Source organism: Ceratosolen solmsi, unplaced genomic scaffold (assembly GCF_000503995.2).
Source record: "Ceratosolen solmsi marchali unplaced genomic scaffold, CerSol_1.0 scaffold11, whole genome shotgun sequence".
In the NCBI taxonomy this organism is placed as follows: domain Eukaryota; kingdom Metazoa; phylum Arthropoda; class Insecta; order Hymenoptera; family Agaonidae; genus Ceratosolen; species Ceratosolen solmsi.
In genome coordinates, this window is record NW_011948416.1 from 2,467,241 (window position 1) to 2,487,190 (window position 19,950).

Genomic DNA, 19,950 nt, shown 5'->3' on the forward strand with positions numbered 1-19,950 from the left:
CGCTCTAATTAAAAGAAAATTTGTTAAAAACCATAAAGCCGTCGGCCTATAAATAAATTTCCAAGCTCATAAAGTGGGCTACTACACGCCATTAATCCTGCACATAATAATAATTCGCTAAAGAAGGCGGACGATATTTTTTGTGAGAAGCGGCGTGCTGTGGTTCCCTAAACGACACCGTGAAATATTAAAATAACTCGGAATGTCGCGAGTACGTAAATCGACGGAGCCACTTTAGCTTAACGCGTTCTCGCTATTACGTGAATCTCGGTGGGACCGTAAGATCAATCGTGAAACTCGCATACACCAAAAATCGTGTGGCCGCCCTATCTAAATATAGAGAGCGGCGATGGTCGTCTAAGGATCGAGTGCTAAAGCAATGACGAGACTCCAGGACGACGCTCGCCAACGCGGAACAACCAAGATTGTCGAGTTCATTGGCGGCTATCGTTTGGAAATTGCCTCTTCGTGTGCATCGCGATTGTCCCAGTCATCCTATATTTAACTAGCGGTACGCATGTGGTGCGTCGCGTACCCGGGAGGTCGGCCACTACTGTACCCCCGAGGTTCCCGCTCTCACCAGCGGCTCGTCATTTTTATCCGGTTGAATACAATCTACGTGATGTTCCACTGCCGTCGAGTATGGGAAGAGCATCCTCCGTTGGTATCTCGAATCCTCCACAACGAACATTTGACATTGAACATTAAAAATTTGGCATTTAACGAACTCAATGATTTGCCTCTCTAATTACGCAAATTATTGCTATTATAATAAGATTTGTGACTTGTATAGAAAATTTGATTTAATAATAAATAGTTTGTCTGACAGGACAAAGGTTTTATCTAACGACCTATAATGTCGTCGAACAAAGTTTTACGGAAATCCAGGCGAAGATAATATGATACGTCCTAATGGAAATGAATAGAAGTTGAAATTATAAAACAGTTACGCATGGCACCAATTTTTAAGATAGTTTGCACAGCATTTTGTACTCGTGGAAATTCAATCGCAAAATAAAGAATTATAAAAAAAAAAAATAATAAATAAATCCTTAAGGATAATATGTGGTAAAAAAGAATAGAATTCATTGCTTAAACCCATCTTTAATTCTACTTATCATTGTCGGTGTAACATGTTGCAAATTACGTTTTTTACTATATTGAAATTTTATTATTTTACATACTTCCTTGTCCCATCTTACTGGAAAATTAAATGCGATTGCTGCATTTATAATTGAAACTGGAGCATGAACAGAAAATATGGTGTGCATAAAGGCGAGTAAACGAAAAGCTTCAAACTTAGGAAAAGCATAAGTTTTCGATGATCTTCAGTTTTCGAATATGGGATTGCAGGTACTTTATTACTAACAATATAGCAATTAAACATTTGTTGTACAGATTTCATTCCCATGTCTCACCGAACGAGTAAATATACTTTCTTCTTACCTTCGTTTAATTTCTATTTTAATACACGTTAGAGTTCACAGGCAAGATAATACGACCTTGAGAAAAATATCATCTGTACTGTCAACCTGCACATTGTTCAAAATCATTCAATTAAAATAAAATACCCATACGTATTTTAATGTTTTTGTATTATTCTTCTTTTTACACACATCGAGATCCAATCTTACATTATTCAAAGTTTTTGATCTTATGAAAAATATAAATATTCTATTGAAACTATGTAAAATTAGTTATTTGTTAATTATCAATATGAAAGAATAAACTATAAAAGTAACATATTGTTTATAATTTGCTTAATTTTTTCATCTTCATTACGCAAATTTTTTATATTTTATAAATATAGAATTTTATAAATGTTATAAAAATATATGTATATTATGTAAAATTTTATGTTTAAATATTTATTTTATAAATATTTTTCGTTCATTTTATAAAAAATTATTATTAAACGCATTGTAAAACTGTTATTAAACTTTAATAAATATTTAAAAAATTTTAAATAATCTAAATTGCTAACAATAAGGATTGAATGTGCAACTTCATTAATACAATACATAAATTATATTCAAAATGTTGTAATCGATATTTGAAAAGCTTATATTGAATTATTTAAGTGAATCTAATGATTTAATAGATTAGACGGGAATTTATTTATAAAGAAAGAACTTGAAATTTAAGAAATAATTTAAGAAAATACAATTCAGCCTTATCGAATACTCACATACAAAAACGCAATATTTATACAATAATGATAGAACAAAATCCTTGTAAAAAGTCAATCACACAATTAAAATAATGATTCACATTTGTGTGATTACTATCTCCATTATTTCCTCGATGTGAATAATAATAAAATCCTTCCATTTATAGACCCAACTTTATTATTAACCAAGATAAAAGATGAAAACAAAGTATTGGCAAGGGACGAGTAAGCACGCCCCTACCTTAGCGGCTATCTGGAGTAAACGAGTTTAAAACTTTCTCGCGATTTTCGTTCAAAATATCGGACGATGTCGATGCGGTTATTCCAGCTAATCATGCGAGGAGAATAGAGAAAAGTAGCGGTCCGAGCCAAGACAAGCCGGCAAGTTTTCTAGGGCAGAAAGTGTGTGACGTGCGGCGACGGAAAACTTTTCTCAAAGACCGACGTAAATGAGGTCTCTTCTCCCTTTTCGAGCAACACGTTGCTGCAATTATAATCGCAACCACTGGATGCTTTTCCTTTTTTTTCAATTTCTCAAGGCCTTTTTATATCGCCTACACTGTATGCACAGTTGAGCGATAGAATTGATTTCGAAAGTGATGCGGATCGCTTCATGTACACTTATTATTGCTTTATTATGCTCACTTGTATTATAGTATTATAAATAGTATTATATTATATATACTCTAGTATTATAAACATTGATACTTGCAAATTATTTATACTCTTATATCAACTTTTCGAAATTCAATTCAACATTTTTTTTTATAAATTCTCGTTTATTATTTACCCCATACGCATATAACTGAAATAATTATTGTATTTTCAATATTTATTCAATTTAATTCATTTAATTTAGAGTACTTATGTTTATCTAAATACTTATATTAGAATATAAATATAAAACAAACAGAAACAGAAAATTTATTCATTGCAATTAAAATATAATAACTATAAATAAATTAGCTACGCTATATTTTAACAAAGTATTTTATCAAAGTACCTTATTCATAATTGTTTACGTATAATTTATTACAATAATTATCAAAATGCGTCTATGTAAAGAACATTGGCATTGATATTACTTCAACAATATAAGTTATATTGTAAAGAAATATGAAGAATCGAAGAGAAGATTATAGTTTGGAAGATGAATTACTTGAAATATATATATATATATATAGTACTCTATTACTATATTAATGATGGACTTAGTTTGAATTATTGAACTTATAGATTTTAAGTGAGCTGAGCTAAAAATACCATATTATGCTGAAAATCTTCCTTTACGATAAAATACAATGACTAACATTATTATAGAAAAGAAACCACAATTCATTTAAAGTATAAAATAATTATGACGCACAAAAAATTGCAGAAATATACCGAGAATTTTACACGACATTTTGACACTATTCGGAATGAGCGATAAAACTTAAGAACTTTAATGAAAGTTCCACGCTTAATCTTAAATTTTACAGAGTCCACTAAAAATATTCCAAGTTACCCTCATTTAACTGTATTAAGTTGAACGAGTGACAAAATAATTTACGATAAAATAGCACTTGGAATTGTAGTGAAAATGGTAATTCTGTGAAATTTTCTTATTCCTATATACATTAAAGTTAAAGCTTATGTAAAAATCTACCCTATAGGGTCAGATTGAATGTGTATCCTGCGTAACTTTAGTTTCAACGAGTGTAAATGAAAAATCACGTTTGAATTGAAACGAAAATACATTTCAAGTTCAATCTCGAATCGTCTTTTTTTTCCATCGATAATCCTCGTTTCATTGATGGTATGGGTGCTCACAGATAACTAGGCGCACACGTATGATACGACGGCGCCTCATTATACTCGGATTGCACGTATGTAGCAAACAGCGCATAGGACACTGCTAGAACAGTGGTAAATAGGCATTAGCGCGACTTCGTATTGCGATCGGTAAGAAAGCGTAAGATCATTGACTACCGATGATATATCAATCACGAATATTTACATATTTAGTTTAATTCTATTTAGTTTAGTTTATCTTTTTTTTTTTTTTTTTTTTTTTTTTTTTTTTTTTTTTTTTTAATTTATTTCACTTATTCGCATTCGTATATTTATAATATAAATCTATTCTCGAGTTTTCTATTTCTCGCTCATATTAAGTATCGAGTATCTTTCATCTAATTTAATATTTATTTTCGATTCACCCGATATCGGATAATATAGTAAAAGATATTACTGAATTAAAAAAAAAAAAAAGCTCGCTTATCGTATACGTGAATCTCTAATGTGATTCGGTGTTTGACTTGTATGTATAATAAAATACAACTTATATGTATTATTTATTTCGAATATAGAAGTTATTTCAAGGATTATTCGAGTCATGCCAAATATATAATCCCTATTTAATAATTAATATGTTTGTGTAATATTATAATAAATATCTTATAGACTACGATATAATTCGACTAGTTATTTAAGAATAATTAATCACTGCTTTAAACAATACTTTATAAATAATTATTGTTATTCAAATCTTAGATAAAAAAAAAAATAAATAAATAAATAAAAAAAAAACAAATTCTAAAAACGTTTAAAAACTTAAAATAAATCACACAAACATTTTTATTACTAATTATAATTTAATAAAAAAAAAAAAGAACAAAATTTATCAATCATTGCTTTCTTCGGTTCGGATATATTAAGCATTATTAACCATATGAAAATTTACAACTTATATAATCAAAAATAATATAAATTGCTAATGATGAATTACTACATTTTATCGGATTAACAAAAAAAAAAAATGTAATTAAACATAGTATTAAACGCCTATTATTTACACACGATATTTCGTCTGTTTTATTGACTTCCTTATCAATAAATTTCTTATGGTCTTTTTTTCGCGTCGGGAAAATTTAATAACATTCTTATAAAACCACATTCCTGCAAGCTAACACCATCTGTTCTTCACTTATTATACGAACCATCTCATTCCACGTTCTCATTTCCTCCAAGCTATAAAGCAATGAATAAGAGAAGGAGGAAGTTTATAAGAAGCATCGTGGAAAAGGTAGGAAGAAAAGTAGAATCGGTTCGGCATGTAACTGTCGGATCGAATTGATTTCGCAAATCGTTCGAGATGCTTTCCCAACACCGAGTTGTTCTGTATTGAAGATATATTTTCTTGACAGCGTAGGAGCATTAATTCTTTCTGAGTCATGCTTCAATGTCTTCGGTTTCCTTTTTAAGCGCTAGCATTGTCGGTATAATGTAGTTTAAAACTTTAATCGCCACGATATTTAATAAGGAGATCTGTCGTTTCCTGTTCAATACATCATTTTCTTCGTCACCTTGGAGATGCGCTAACAGCGCTATCGTCTTAGAAACGTACGGAACTATGGAATATGTCGTAAAATTTATAATAAAATTTAGTTAATATTGCCTAATAGTTGTTACATTTAAACTAACATAATTTTAGAAAATTAATTATAAGCTCTCGATCGACTACTATTTGAAAGATTGAAATTGATTTTAAGAAAGTTAAAGTAATGCGCTATGTAAGTAGATGGTCGCTTTATATATTCGTAATCCAAGAATTAATAATGATGAACGAAGCTGCAAAATACATTTCAAATTTACTCTAAACAAGAAAGTCTAATATTCAGATGACATATCCGTTTTTTATATTGGAAGATTCATATTATAAAAACTGTAAAGATTTTTTGATAATTCGTAAAATGAAACATCAATTTACTTAAATTCATACAAACGAACATAAATAAAGAGCCTTTTTTCTATAAATATAAATACAAATTAAATTTTAAGATGTTCATTATATGAAGGAAATATATTTCAAAGAATTTTTCGTTGCATTAGATTATCTACTACAAACGTTTATATTATAAAGTAATTTAAGAAATCGTGTGAAAAATTATTTGACAATATTGTACAACAAAGTTTTATGTGTATAAATTAATGATTAAAAGAAAAGTTTCTTAGCGTATTCCTAGTAATGAACTTAGTGGCTTCTTTTTCCTATATATACAGCAGTTATTAACAATGTATTTGGAGCGTCTGATTTATCTAAGGCTATGGCAGCGTATTTAACGCAAGTCGAGAGAACAATGGAATGATTAGATTTTCGCTTCGAGATAGTCAAAATAAGAGAAAATTGACAAGAAAGGTCTCTTACGTGTAGTATGCATACATCTATTAAGCTAATTTGACGTTCAGTGATGATTTGTCTGGAGCATCTGGAACGCGCGTCCCACTTTATCCGTCATCACAAACATTATGATCAATTATTTATATCAATTATAATTTATGCTGACTAAGTGACATTTTGATAAACTAGCAATCACACTAGCAATTCTATTTTCTTTATTTTTTTTTTTTTTTTTTTTTGTTACTCTTAATTTATAACACGTGTAAACCTAAAAAAATTTTCATTAAAAATTTTAGGATACAATCAACATTTTAACAATAACTAATAGCGTATTTATATTTAATTACAGCAATTTACAATAAAACACGCCGATCAGAATCATATAATAGATCAGATGAACACGAAGTATTATTATTACACGAGAACGCAAGGACTCTTCAGGATATGTTATCCAAAGGATCGACCACCTACAGGTAAAGTCTTTACTTTTATAACCGAACTCGCTTAATTCGTGAAATATCGAATGTGCGTGCTTGAAATATTTATAAGCGAAGCTAAGAATATATTATATTGAAAACTATTGCAGTCACAAAAGAAGTAAATAAATCATAAATTAACATATTGTTAAAATTCACAATATTAAATGCATTAAAAATGTATTGAGTGTATTATTAACCGATGGTAATTGAAGGTAGACATTGCTAGGAAATTGCGAAATACGAGAAATCTTACTTTATTCAAACGTAACGTTGCTGCTCCATTCAAGTATATGAACGATTCTAGTATACGTCAATTTCCATAGTATTATACACTTATGCATCTATTAATATTGTTACTATTTTTCATCTTAATTATGATTATCAGTTTTATCAATCAGAGATACGTTGCGTTAGAATGTATCTCATTGGCTGGGGCGACGTGCACGTTAATAATAAATATATCCAGAACATAAGCGTTGGGGGATGTCCAAAGATAAGCGACGCTCCATGGAGAAACACACCGAACAGTTTTCTCCGGATGAAGAAAGAAAAGTCAAGAAAAGCCAGGCAGCATAGACACGCGTGAGGCATTCACATGTACGGTTTGCCGACGTCAGTGCTGCCCCTCTCACATGCAAAGCTTTGGACGAATTGCGTGGCAACACTGACGTTTTCCATAAATAATAGCCGTGATTTAGCGCGCGAGTATCTTCATTTGCGCAATGTGCGTGCAACCTTGAATGCAATGGTGTAATGTTTCTTCTTTTGGAATCTGTAATAATCTGGAAAAGAATAATAATTGATTATTACATATTGTTTTACATTGATTATATTTGAATGAAAATAAGTACATTCAGAATTGATGGCGCATTAACGCTGTTATATCAATGTAAACAATTTTATGGAAAATCTGGAACGTTTATAAATTACTCGAAAGAGATCATAACAAATTGAAGAAATGTGTTAATTTAAACTAGAAAAATTGTCGAAAATTTATATGGATAAAACGATGGAAAATTATATGGATAAAAAAATTTTCATGTAGGTTTAAGAAAATATTTTTTTGTATAAATAATTGACTTTATTGTCCATTGTTCAATCTACGAGAATTCAAAGCCTGAAATAATATTATAATATTATTATAAATATCAATTAAATTAACAAAATACTAATAACATTTTTATTCTTACTATTAATAAACTAAAAAACGTTCTAATCTATTTGAAAAGTTTAATAAAAAATAGATTTCGTTAATCATAACATGAAGTTATTTTCTTAAAAAGCTTAAGACCATTAAATTTATTGCTGTTATTCAGAAATACAATTAATCGGCTTTGAATTTTTAAATTCTTTTAAATCTATAACTAACAACAATATTTTATTTGTTTAATGAAATCCAGCATGTAAGTATTTACCTTCTATTCTATAGAAACTAAATTAAATAGTGTAATTTAATAATTTTTTAATAAGGAAATTTATTTCGATCCAGTCAGTCGCAATTGATTAGTTAAATTTGTCTTTTTCTAGAAACTGAATCAATATATATATATAATAATAAATTGAAAGTAAAATGAATTTTCATTAAAATTACAAGTTTAATAATGGAGTAATCTTAGAATAAATATATTGAGGATAAAATGGATCATTAACTCTAAATTAGAAGAAAAGTGAAAAATATAAGTTGTATTTAAAAAGTAAAACAAGCAATTAAATTTTATTGTACTTTTCCCGTAAAGTGTCAGTTCTAAGTACGTATTAAAATATAAGATTGGCATTGACAAAAACATGTCAATAATAAAAAACGTAATGTCTCGTTTTGTTGCAAACGCCACGAAGTCTGTGACTAAAATTTAAAAAATAAAAATATTCCATAATTTTTAGAAGCAGATTTAAAAATTTGCTTGTGTGTACATAGTTTAAAATGTCTTTGATAGTACTTCGCGAAGCTCAGCGACTTCGTCATTTTTATCGCGCGGCAGGTGACGAGGAAGAAAAAATCATAAATATTTAATGCACTCACCTCTCATTAGCGAGAGATGAGGGTCTGCTGTACCATGTGAGTCTCAGCTTCTCCTTTCCTCTTCATTTCTCTTACTCTCTGTATATATAAACACGAAACTTTCTACACAAAAATATATATATATATATATTGCACTCAAGATGCCAGAATGCAACGTTAAACTATTCGATTACTATTTCATTTAATTATATTTACTTTGTTACTATTAAATCTATAGCTTATAAAAGCCTAAGTATTCAAGAATAAAATGTGCCTATTTTTTGCTTTTTGTTTAATTCTTACGAAATATATATATATATATATATATATAATACAACTATTACTTTTTTCTTCGCAAGTATGTACAAAATTTGGCTTCTCACTTATTAATACATTACTGTATTATATCAAAATACAGCATAAAAAATCTATTAATATGTTGCAACTTCAATAAAAATTGATATTAAAAAATTTCTCCAATGAAGTGATTTAAGCTACAAGAACAAAATGGATGTAATGTTACGCGGGACGTCCTTACAGACGTTGTAATTGTGTTAAATGTTTTGAAAAACCATCCGCTATTTATAAATTATCTGATGTGCAAACAATACTAATTTAAATGCTTTCACTCGTAAATGAAAGCAAAATGAGCTATGCTATTAATGAAGCGATAACAATCGGTAAGTTTCGCGAAATTGTGTCGTGCGCAATGACACACGTTAATGAATACGGTGCGCGCGTATATTTCCTTTAAATTTTTCTTTTCTCAGACCTGTGCAAGTGAAAGTCCCAACATACGCGTACGTAATTTACAGGCGAAGAGTATATAAAAGAACGAGAAGTTGCACTTAAAACGTTGACGTCTTTCAAATCGCAGAGAATTAAATTAAATTCCCCGAACGTAGTATCTTAACCGGGTCAGCATCAAATTATGGAACGCAATTACTGGTTATTGTCTTTTATAAGAAGTTTTTATTTTACACCTTTTATTTCTTTTTCTTTCTTTTATTTATAGCACTTGCATTTGCTTTCGTATTTTTTGAAAGTCACGGCGTTGAGGGTTACTTTCATATATTTCACTGTAATTTACAAGTCGATGCAGAAGAATAATAAGGCGATAACACATTAACGATAACGATATTAAATGAAAATTATATTTTTCCTTTAATTACTTCCTTATGAAAAATATTCATTAATTTCAACAGTATATGATGTTTGCTCAACATTTCCAAGTTTAACTTTGCAAATTTGAAATGGATTTATTTTAATATAATCAGCTGTACATTTATTAATATAATAAAATTAAATTGATTATAAAAACTAGATGAAACTAAACATTTTCCAGTAATTATATTTTTTAAATAATGATACTTTAGATCTTATATATAAATTGACCTTTAACATCATTTTTATTAAATTAATTAATGTTTTCTAATAAAAAAATAAAAGTAATAAATCAAATAAATCCGGCAAAATTCTAATTTACCAAGGAATGAAAATGATTGTTTTATTGCAAAATATTGCAATGAATTATCTTTTGTAATTTTTACATTTTATTAACTTTATCTCAACATTAAAAATATAGAATAATATATAGAATTTTTCATTTAGTTCAATATCACACAGAATTATTACAATAACTAATTTTATCAATCAATATTTTGTTCGAAATAATTAATTTATATAGTTTTACTTATAAAATAGTAAATAAAATATATTTTATTAAACTTAATAATTGTTAAAATTATTTGCATCTTTATTTATTTCTAAATTTATCCTTTTTTATAAATTTAGCATCATTATGCGAATTATATAATATTTACAAATAAAATCCCCTGATAAATACCAATATAAAAATAGTTTAAAAATTGTTATTGCTAATATTCTTAAACTAAATGTTGATTTATTAAAAGTTAAAATTAATATGCTAGTTTTATTTTATAGAGAAAATTAATATTTGTGAATATTTGGTTGTTTTAGTAGGATTTGTAATTTTAAAGAATTGAATCAGTATATAATAATATTAAAATTGTTGATTTCTATAAATAAACTATTAACTTATAAGAGATTTACAATTCATCTTTGTTGTTCTAAAAAAATGTGCAAACTGAAAGCTCAACAGTCTATTAATATCAATTTATCTCGTAAAATCTTTAATTTATAAAATTAATTTTGTTTCCTCTATTACAAGATTTTTATTTTATTATTCTATAAAAACTAATATGTAAAATTCATTCTGATTCAAACTTTAATGTTAAAATCAATTAAAAAAGATATGGTTTTACATGAGATCATTGATTGTTTAATACAATATAGTCACTTGTTCTATAAATATAATATTACTATATATATATTATAAAATTTTGTATAAATATATAATTGTTTATATTTTTCGCAAAACATTACCAACATTATCGTGTCAGTAATTTTGATATCAGTGGAAATTGAGAAATCAATGATAATGAAACAGAAAATTTATAAAATGCTTTTAATTGATTGATCTCGTCATAACTATTTCTCATTAGTTTATTTTAAGATCTATATAATCGATTGTATAAGCCAGTATTTAATAAAAGTTTTTTTTTTTATTTTGGATATACATAGTATGATATTGTATATTTCCATGGAAATCTAACAAAAAAAAAATTATTTGATAAAAATATCATTTGTACTCGATTACAATTTCAAAATACATTTTTATAAATTTTTATAATATTATTTAATATATAAGTAATAAAATTGATATAATATGCTTAAATTTAATGTCATATAAATTATATAAATCACCGTTAATTATCATAATTAAACCTAAATCCGTACTTCTTTTTATTCTCATTGTTACATTATTGCATTAAGATAATAAGCTTTAAAAAATAAACTCTACGGATTACGAAACAATTAATAATGTACATAAATTGTTAGAAGCAAATTAGAAAGGCTTAAGGAATTATAGAAAAACTGCCATTTAAAATATAAAGTTTAAAAATTATTTCAGAATTGCCTAAAATGTCACATAGCACTTTGAGTAAGTTTAGAATAGCCGGATAAATTCATAGTTTGAAAAATATAAAGCTTTTGTGTAATTTCATACATTTAAAATTGATGTTAACAAAAGCTTCAAACAATTCATTATTTAGTTTTCTACAATGTAATTACATTTATATAACATACGATTAAATGCCATTATGTTGGTCTACAAAATAAAAATTATTTGTATATTATTTATATATATATATATATATATATATATATATATGTAGCTATTGATTAAAAAAATAATCAAACATTGGATTAAAATATGATCATTATTAAAAAAAAAAAAAAAAAAACAATTAAAATGATCGACAATTTATTTATATTATTTTCAAGAATATAATAAAGGAATTGCACTTTCTCATACTAATAAATATTAGAATGAAAAGTGCTTAATAGCTTGGAGGAAAATATATCAGCTGAACAAGCCGATTCGTTTAATTATGAAACGATCCGTTCTAATTTCTGCACACCGCGTATACATAAAATTTTAATTTTTAATATACTTATAATGAATTCGTTAATAATTAATCTCGTTACATTAAAGACATTAATCGACTGAAGTAATGACATACGTATTTATTATTAACGTACGTATTTATTATTATTTATTATTAAATTATATGACGGAGAATCATCGATTTAAGAGAAACATAGGCGAAGAAATTGTAAATCTAAAAAACTTATGCCCGAGAAGTAATATTATATCTGAAAGTTTGAACAGAGGAGATTGCACTCGATATTCGCAAATTCCTGTTGTGATGTTAAATAGCAAAACTTGTATAGTTTCATAGAAAAAGAAATAATACCGATGTAATTGCCCAGGTACTTTTTTATATAGTACTATACATTGAGCATGATTATCGTAGACAATTGGCTTGTTTTACAAACGTATTTCCATTGATAATATTGCTAGTGAGTGTTACATGAAGAGAAATAAGTCGCGCCGAACAATATTTAATTACCGTAGAGAAATTTTGCGGGCGCGAGCGAAATCTCACTAAAGAAATTTCCGCCTTCGAAGTTTGCAGTTGGTGTGTCACGCTCGAGCTCCACGGATATGCAACTTGGAACGGTTCGCTAACGGATGGCGTTACATGAGAATAAACGTCTTCCTGAGATCTAAGAAGAGTGGGAGAGAGAAATTTTCATATCATCATGCGATTTAAGGCTCAGATATAGTAAAGAGTTATGTAAATGTAATGAAATGTATTTATCGTTGAAGCTACGCCTATTAGACCACCTATTTAGATTATAATTTCTTTTTCAATTTCTTTTTTATGAAAAGAGCCACTGTTAATGAGTTTAGTGGATCGGCTAAATTAATTTCTATTCAATTGTAATAAATTGCAATTACTAAAATTAAATTTACTTATGCTTTGTAATAGTTTTGCAAAGGATAATAGGCTTTTAGATTTGCTGTAACATAAGATCTGATTGTAATTGGCATTTGTCACGCAGCTTGTTAAGCGCGAAATAGATATTTATATTGATAAAATTTATCTAACTATTTGTACTTAACGATAATAATTAATTATTATTTTTATTAAGATTTTTGCTAAGAATTGCAAAATGCCATACGAATAACGTATAAGACGCAATAATTATCGGAAGACGATAAAAATATTTCTTTGTGAATATTCTTATTAGATGCAATTATTAAAATTTATGTAAAATGAAACATAAATAGATGACTATAATATAATAATCCTTAAGTACAACGGAAGCTGTATTCTTCCGTGTAGGGTAATCGTAGGTTTGTGTAATAAATGGAATGCACGTTGAAATTAATATATTAATTATTCTCTTTTTCTTAAGATAATTATCGCTTTCTTTATTAAAATAATTTTTTTATTTAGATATTCATTTTTACTTGAATATTAATAGTGCGATAAAAATATATTTTTAAATATCAATGAATTACGTGTGTATCTGGCAATCATAGAAACATGCGAAACATATTGTTTTTGAAAATATTAATTGGAAAAATTTAATTACTGAAAAAGAATTTACGATAAAAGTATTGATGTATTTACGATGGCATTATATTGCAGCAAAATATTGTGTAATTTACTTTAAAAAATATAGACATAGTATCGGTATTGGAAAATTTAGACCCAATATTTATATATATATATATATCATTATAATAAAAATTCATTATTCATAATTAAAAATTACATAATTATAGAATAAATGATTAAAAAATTGACTAACATTTATTTCAATGATTTATGCAAGATATTTATTTAAAAAAATAATTAATGATGCGATCTAAATAAATATAATTGTTAAAAATTACACCTTTTGTGTAAAAAGTAATAAAATAAACGAATCGCTATCTATGTATATACGATGATAGAATTTTGTTTAGCGCAGCAGTTCTATTTTTACAGAAAATTGCAATCTGAGAAGCAACCAGTAGTAAGATTATTTATTGTTTTATAGTTGAATGGGAATGATAAGTTACAAAATGGTAATACGGAAAGCTTCCAATGAGTTATTGCCGGATTTCCTTAAGACACCGCAGAGCAATTCTCAGTGTTGCCCTTTAGTAACAAACAATAAACGTGTCACTCGAGCCTCTTTCAACAGCTGAGACTGCAATGTGATAAAGAACGAGAAAGATTCAGAGTGGGAAGGATGTAGAGGGAGAAATAGAGAGATAGAAACAGAGTTAGAGAGAGTTAGATAGATAGATAGATAGATAGATAGATATATACATATATATATATATATATATATATATATATATATATATATATATATAGAGAGAGAGAGAGAGAGAGAGAGAGAGAGAGAATGATGAAGGTGCACATTTGAGATGCGTCACGAGTTACTCCGGAAGTTTCGGATTCCTCGTGGGAAAGGTGGAGGAGGCTCCCGTACAAGTACAAATCTCCGTTTCTCGTGTCAGCCGGTAAGCCAAACTTACAAAATTGCAGGCCGTCTGGTGTTTTCCTACGGCACTACATTAGAGATGCAAGATTTAATTAATCATCTTAGCAGCTCCTCCCCTGCTATTTTTAATTTCCGGAACAGCCGCGCACTTTACTTCGATCTTTTCAAGTAAGCATATTGGTTTCGAGATTATTATTCAACAATACTACGCACGTTTGCAGATTTTTAAATTGCTTGCGAACTTCTCCTGAACTCGCTATTACGATTAAACGGAGTGAGTAGTCGTTGCAAAGCCGAATAACGCCAAGGAATAACGGGCGAGGTGCTTCATAATCATTTGCCTGTGTGTGTGTGTGTGTGTGTGTGTGCGCGCGTTCACTTTATCATATATTAATGCTAATGTAAAAGTGTTGTAACACGAGACCAGGAAAGCGGTCAACGCAATTCATCAAAAGAATTTCTTCGGAATAAATAGCCGTTCCCATTGCTATTAAATATGCATTCTTATTCCATTCAATAAGCGCGTAATAAATGAGAAGGGGACTCGACAGCATAACTTTCTGAAATTGGAAACCGAACTAAAGACTACTCTCAACTCTTAATATTCAATAAGAATATTCACGTAATTCCTCTTCCTCGCAGCCAAAGTGAAAACGGCCTTGTTTTCATCGGCCACAGTTTGCGAATAATACGGTGCGCAGCAAAAATCCAAGCTCCTTTCTGTAAGTGAGAGGGATGAGATCGTTGCCCGAGCAGCTCCCGGCCAAAAATGAACGGCCAAGAAAAACAGATCGACTTTATAATTTTGGAAAAACACGGGGCGGACGCCCGGCCAAGGAACGGAAGTAAATGTCGACGTACCGGAAGCGCAGTAGCGGAATGCCAAAGCCGATAAGGCTCGACCATAAAAATGCGCGTGAGTTCGCATACGTGTTTCCCGCCAACGTGCGAACAAAGCCAACGGTAAACCGGGCGTTTTGTGCGTCTCTCGCGTAGCGGAGGCAGCGGAGGCAGCGGCAGCGGAGGCGGTGGCAGCAGCGGCAACAGGGACGGCAACGGCAATGGTGGCGGTGGCGGTGACGGTGGCGGTGGCGACGTCTGCGGCGGTCTCTCAACGGGACAATTGCCTAGGTCGTAAAGTATTTTCAGCGGCACTCGGGCACAAGCGCGAAAATTCCTTTAAAGCCAGCCGATCCTTTCCAGGCGCGAACTTTCGTCCTCCGGCTTCGAATTGCCTTCTTATCGTCGCAATTGCAGCCTCGCGAACGAATCGTCGATCTTACTCGCTGGGACGACTTTTTTCAATGAATAGTTTCGCACGTCCGTTGTTTAAATGACATTTAATCGCATTGTTTATTAAGAAGCTCTCCAGAATCAAATCCTCCAGATTCATAATTTCAATTGGTTCGAAATGCCGTATCGTTCTTCTCAATTACAATGAACATTATGGCTAAAGATATTATCATACATTTGCTATTTCACGTTCTCTCGGACTTATATTTCCTGGCATAGCTAGCATATTTAGTAAACGGTAATAATCTCTTATCGACAAGGGATTATTATACTCGACGCTTACATTTTCCTCCTTGACATTATCAATCTCGCCAAGTGTCTTTCACATCGAAGCACGAGAGTCGAAATACCAAATTGGGTATTTCGTTCTTTACGAGGAGGCCGCTGCGTTCCTCGATTCTCCACCTTAACAAATACATAACTGCGCCTGGGCAGATAGCGATCGCGCCGGGTAAAGCTCGGTCGCGCGCGTTATTCCTTTCGAGGCCAATTTAAAAGAAACGGATTCGTATGGCTTTGGTGGGGCAAAGGCCACAAGAGCGCATGCTCAAGCGTAAAGTAGTCGGCGTTCAACTCGCACACGGCCGGCGATCGGTAAATACTGCGAGGGCGGCTGTGTCGGCACTGGAAAATCCAAATGCACGTACGGTCTCGTAATCGTGACTGCTAATGACGAGAAAGATGAGGGCACCGCGGCGCGGCCTCGGCAATTGAAAATCCAGTTTCGCTTAAAGTAGGCAGGCAGGCGGAGAGCGAGGCACGAGCACCGCCGCAAGATCGTTGACTCGCAGCGGTATAACTGTATAGGCAGCTATAGACTGCCTTTCAGCTCTCGTGTCGTGCCTTTCTTTTCTAGTTTCGTGTAAAAGAACAGGACGCTGCCGGTGCTTCCTTCGAGTGAACTCGGCGATGAGGCTTTTCCCGGGACTGGCGACTGGCGACTGGCGACTGACGACTGACGACTGACGACTGACGACTGACGGCTGACGATGGATGGCTCGCTCGTTGGCTTAACGATCGACGAAAATGCAAAGCTGCGCTAGAATATTTGAGCACGACTGACCGAGTGAAAGACAATTGTGGATTACTTGCTCTTGAGGAGGTGTCGTGCGCCGAGCCTACTTTCTTCTCGGTTTATGCTCGTCGGTGTAGCATTTTATTCTTACGACTCAACCTAAAAATGATGATCTTATATTTTCGTAATTTGACAATAGGCAGGACGATATATTTGTGAGTGTCGGTTGATCGAATTAAGGCTGTTACTGACGGATAAAGCCCATAATTACTATTATAGCGAATAACAAATGTATTCCTTTACATGCTAAATTAATTTCAGGAGCAAAAATTTCACTTGATCATTATCAATGTTCTCAGGATATGCTAATGTATTTATAAACAAGGCCGTCGTAGGAAAAATTGCTATTATCATACTTTCTATATTAGATTATTCTGCTGGTTGTGTGAACTTTATTGTAACGAGCGCTTGAATTATTCATTCAAAAGTATGATAAAAGAACATTTTCATAAATAACAGTTGTTCTTCGTCATTAATTTAAAGCTTTATTTTACTATGTGGCTGTGCTTTATTTAATAGGCAAGTAGCTGGAGCATTATTATTATTTAGCAAAGGTAAGGCAAGATGTTCTCTAAATGATATTTATTACATTTTGAATTAATGGTAGCCAGTTGATAATTTGCTGTGAAATTTTATTTGATGGTTTTGTGTCATGTGTCCTGGAAAAAGACGATAATTATAAGGTCCAAGTACAAAAGTACGTTATAAAAGATATTTATTTTAATATGTTCTTACGACACAATACGGATAAAGATTTAATAGAATGCATCTACCAACCATTCTAATATTTTAGAATAATTTAATGGTAAAATATAATTTACCAAAGTATAATTACAAAATTCAATTTTTTTTAAGTAATTAAAAGACGATATATATATATATATATATATATATATATATATATATAATATAGTAAACATTATAAAATTAATATCGCACACATATTGTTTAAAATGCAAAAGAAATTTAAACAAATTGACGAACTAACAAAATTGTTGTGCAATTATTTTTAGTAATTTTGCTATTTCAAACACAAAACCGAATTCTTATGAAAATATAAAATAAAGCATAGATTAAGAAATCGTGTTATTAGTAATTCAGTGGATTAAAATACTTTAAATCTAATGAAAAAAATTTTACACGATAAATAAAAATACCTAATAAAGTTAAGTAAAGAATTAATATTTTAATTAATTAATATAAATTATCTTAAATATAGTTTTGTACAACATTAAAATAATATTAATTAGAATATAATTAATATTATATAAAATATTGTGTAGTACGCATTATTGACACAAAATAAATATGCAGATCGCGCGTAATGTTTCATAAAAACAATATTTTTTTCTGAAAACATTAAATAAAACATTATAAATCATAAATTCAAAGATTAACATTATTACAATTTAAAAAACAAACATAAATATCGCTATGCTTGTCTAACGCTTCAATAAAATGGATTATACTGAAATAATATAAATTTACATATAACTTATATATTTTATTCTACATACATTAAAGTCGTTTATAGGTCGTTTTTATTATTTTAAATTTTAGGAGCCATAGTTCTACGTGGCTAGCAAAATTATATTTAAAATGCCTTAACAATGTCTATTTTAATTTCGTATACACCTAATCACGTCAATAATCTGTATGAAGTTTCAGTAACAGACTGTTAGAAATATCAGTATCACTGCAGCTAATATTATTTTTTCATGCAAATCTAACGTTGTATTTCATTGTATTTTTATTTTACTTATCGGAAAGGAGTATTTTTTAATTTTATTCTTTATATCCTAGTTCAGTATTCAATAGTATCTTATCCAACATTAATAAATGCATTATACAAACGAGCATTGCTTTCTCGAAATAAAATCTTTCGTTTCTTTGTAGTTAAAACTCTTTATTACGTATATATGAAGAGAAGAAGATTCTCATGTATTTGTGAAAGTAAATTTTAACAGGAAAAATAGCACCCATTGTACATTTAATACGAAAAATAATAGTCACAAGTATGTGAAGTATCATTTATCAAATAAATATAAATATTCTAGAGAAGTAATTTGCCAATGAATGTTTAAATACATTGCCATTGTAAGTTTCAACTCACTTGCAATTTCACTTTTCTTTGTAAGTATACCTAAACTTTAACTGTACTTGTTTATTATTTTTTTAATTAATATGCCAAAGTTAAAATTAAAATTAAAAATTTCCCGATTCGAAAACTTCCTGAAACTCTAATTTCTTACATCATTACAAATACAGTTAATAATCTCGCGGCATCCGTCATCTTAATAATTTCAAATTAAAATTTCATCATCGATCTATCGACTTTTTCTTTTGGCCAATTAAAATTTGTCGATGCAACGTAACAAGGGACACGTAGATAAAACAAAAAAAAAAAAAAAAAAAAAAAAAAAAAAAAAAAATTACAATTGATTCCGCGAAATTTCGTTCTCATAATCGCACCGACTTTGCGCATTTAAAGTCTGCCAGTGTCGGGGGAGGCACAGGCACTACTCATTGACTATGCAAAGAAGAAAAATGGCTCGACCAAACGACAAGGGAGGATTGGCAGGCGGCGAATAAATACGTCGGCTACTCGTCGTCGTTCCACTTGCTCTCGGTTGCCGACGACCGAAACGGCGACGCGCATTTGACGCTTCAAAATCGGCGGGGAGGGAAGTTGACGGAGAGATCACCGCTAGCAGCGACGCAATTGCCAGCGCCTTTCAAGATCTTCCGGTCGCACTACCGTCCAAGTCCCGTTCGAAGGATGCGCGAGAGGAAAGCAACGTATCTCGGCCGTGACTCGCTTTCGGCCCCGTGATTTTCCCT

At 30.2% G+C, this 19,950-nt stretch overlaps 1 protein-coding gene across 2 annotated transcripts in view; it reads left to right on the forward strand.

The window, feature by feature from the left end:
• Window positions 1-19,950, forward strand: part of LOC105359166 (uncharacterized) — a 52,214-nt gene that overhangs the window by 17,739 nt on the left and 14,525 nt on the right. For both annotated transcript variants that reach the window (XM_011495671.1, XM_011495670.1), the window contains exon 2: window positions 6,679-6,802. In XM_011495671.1, the coding sequence (XP_011493973.1) occupies window positions 6,679-6,802 (124 nt within the window). The remainder of the gene's footprint in view (window positions 1-6,678; window positions 6,803-19,950) is intronic.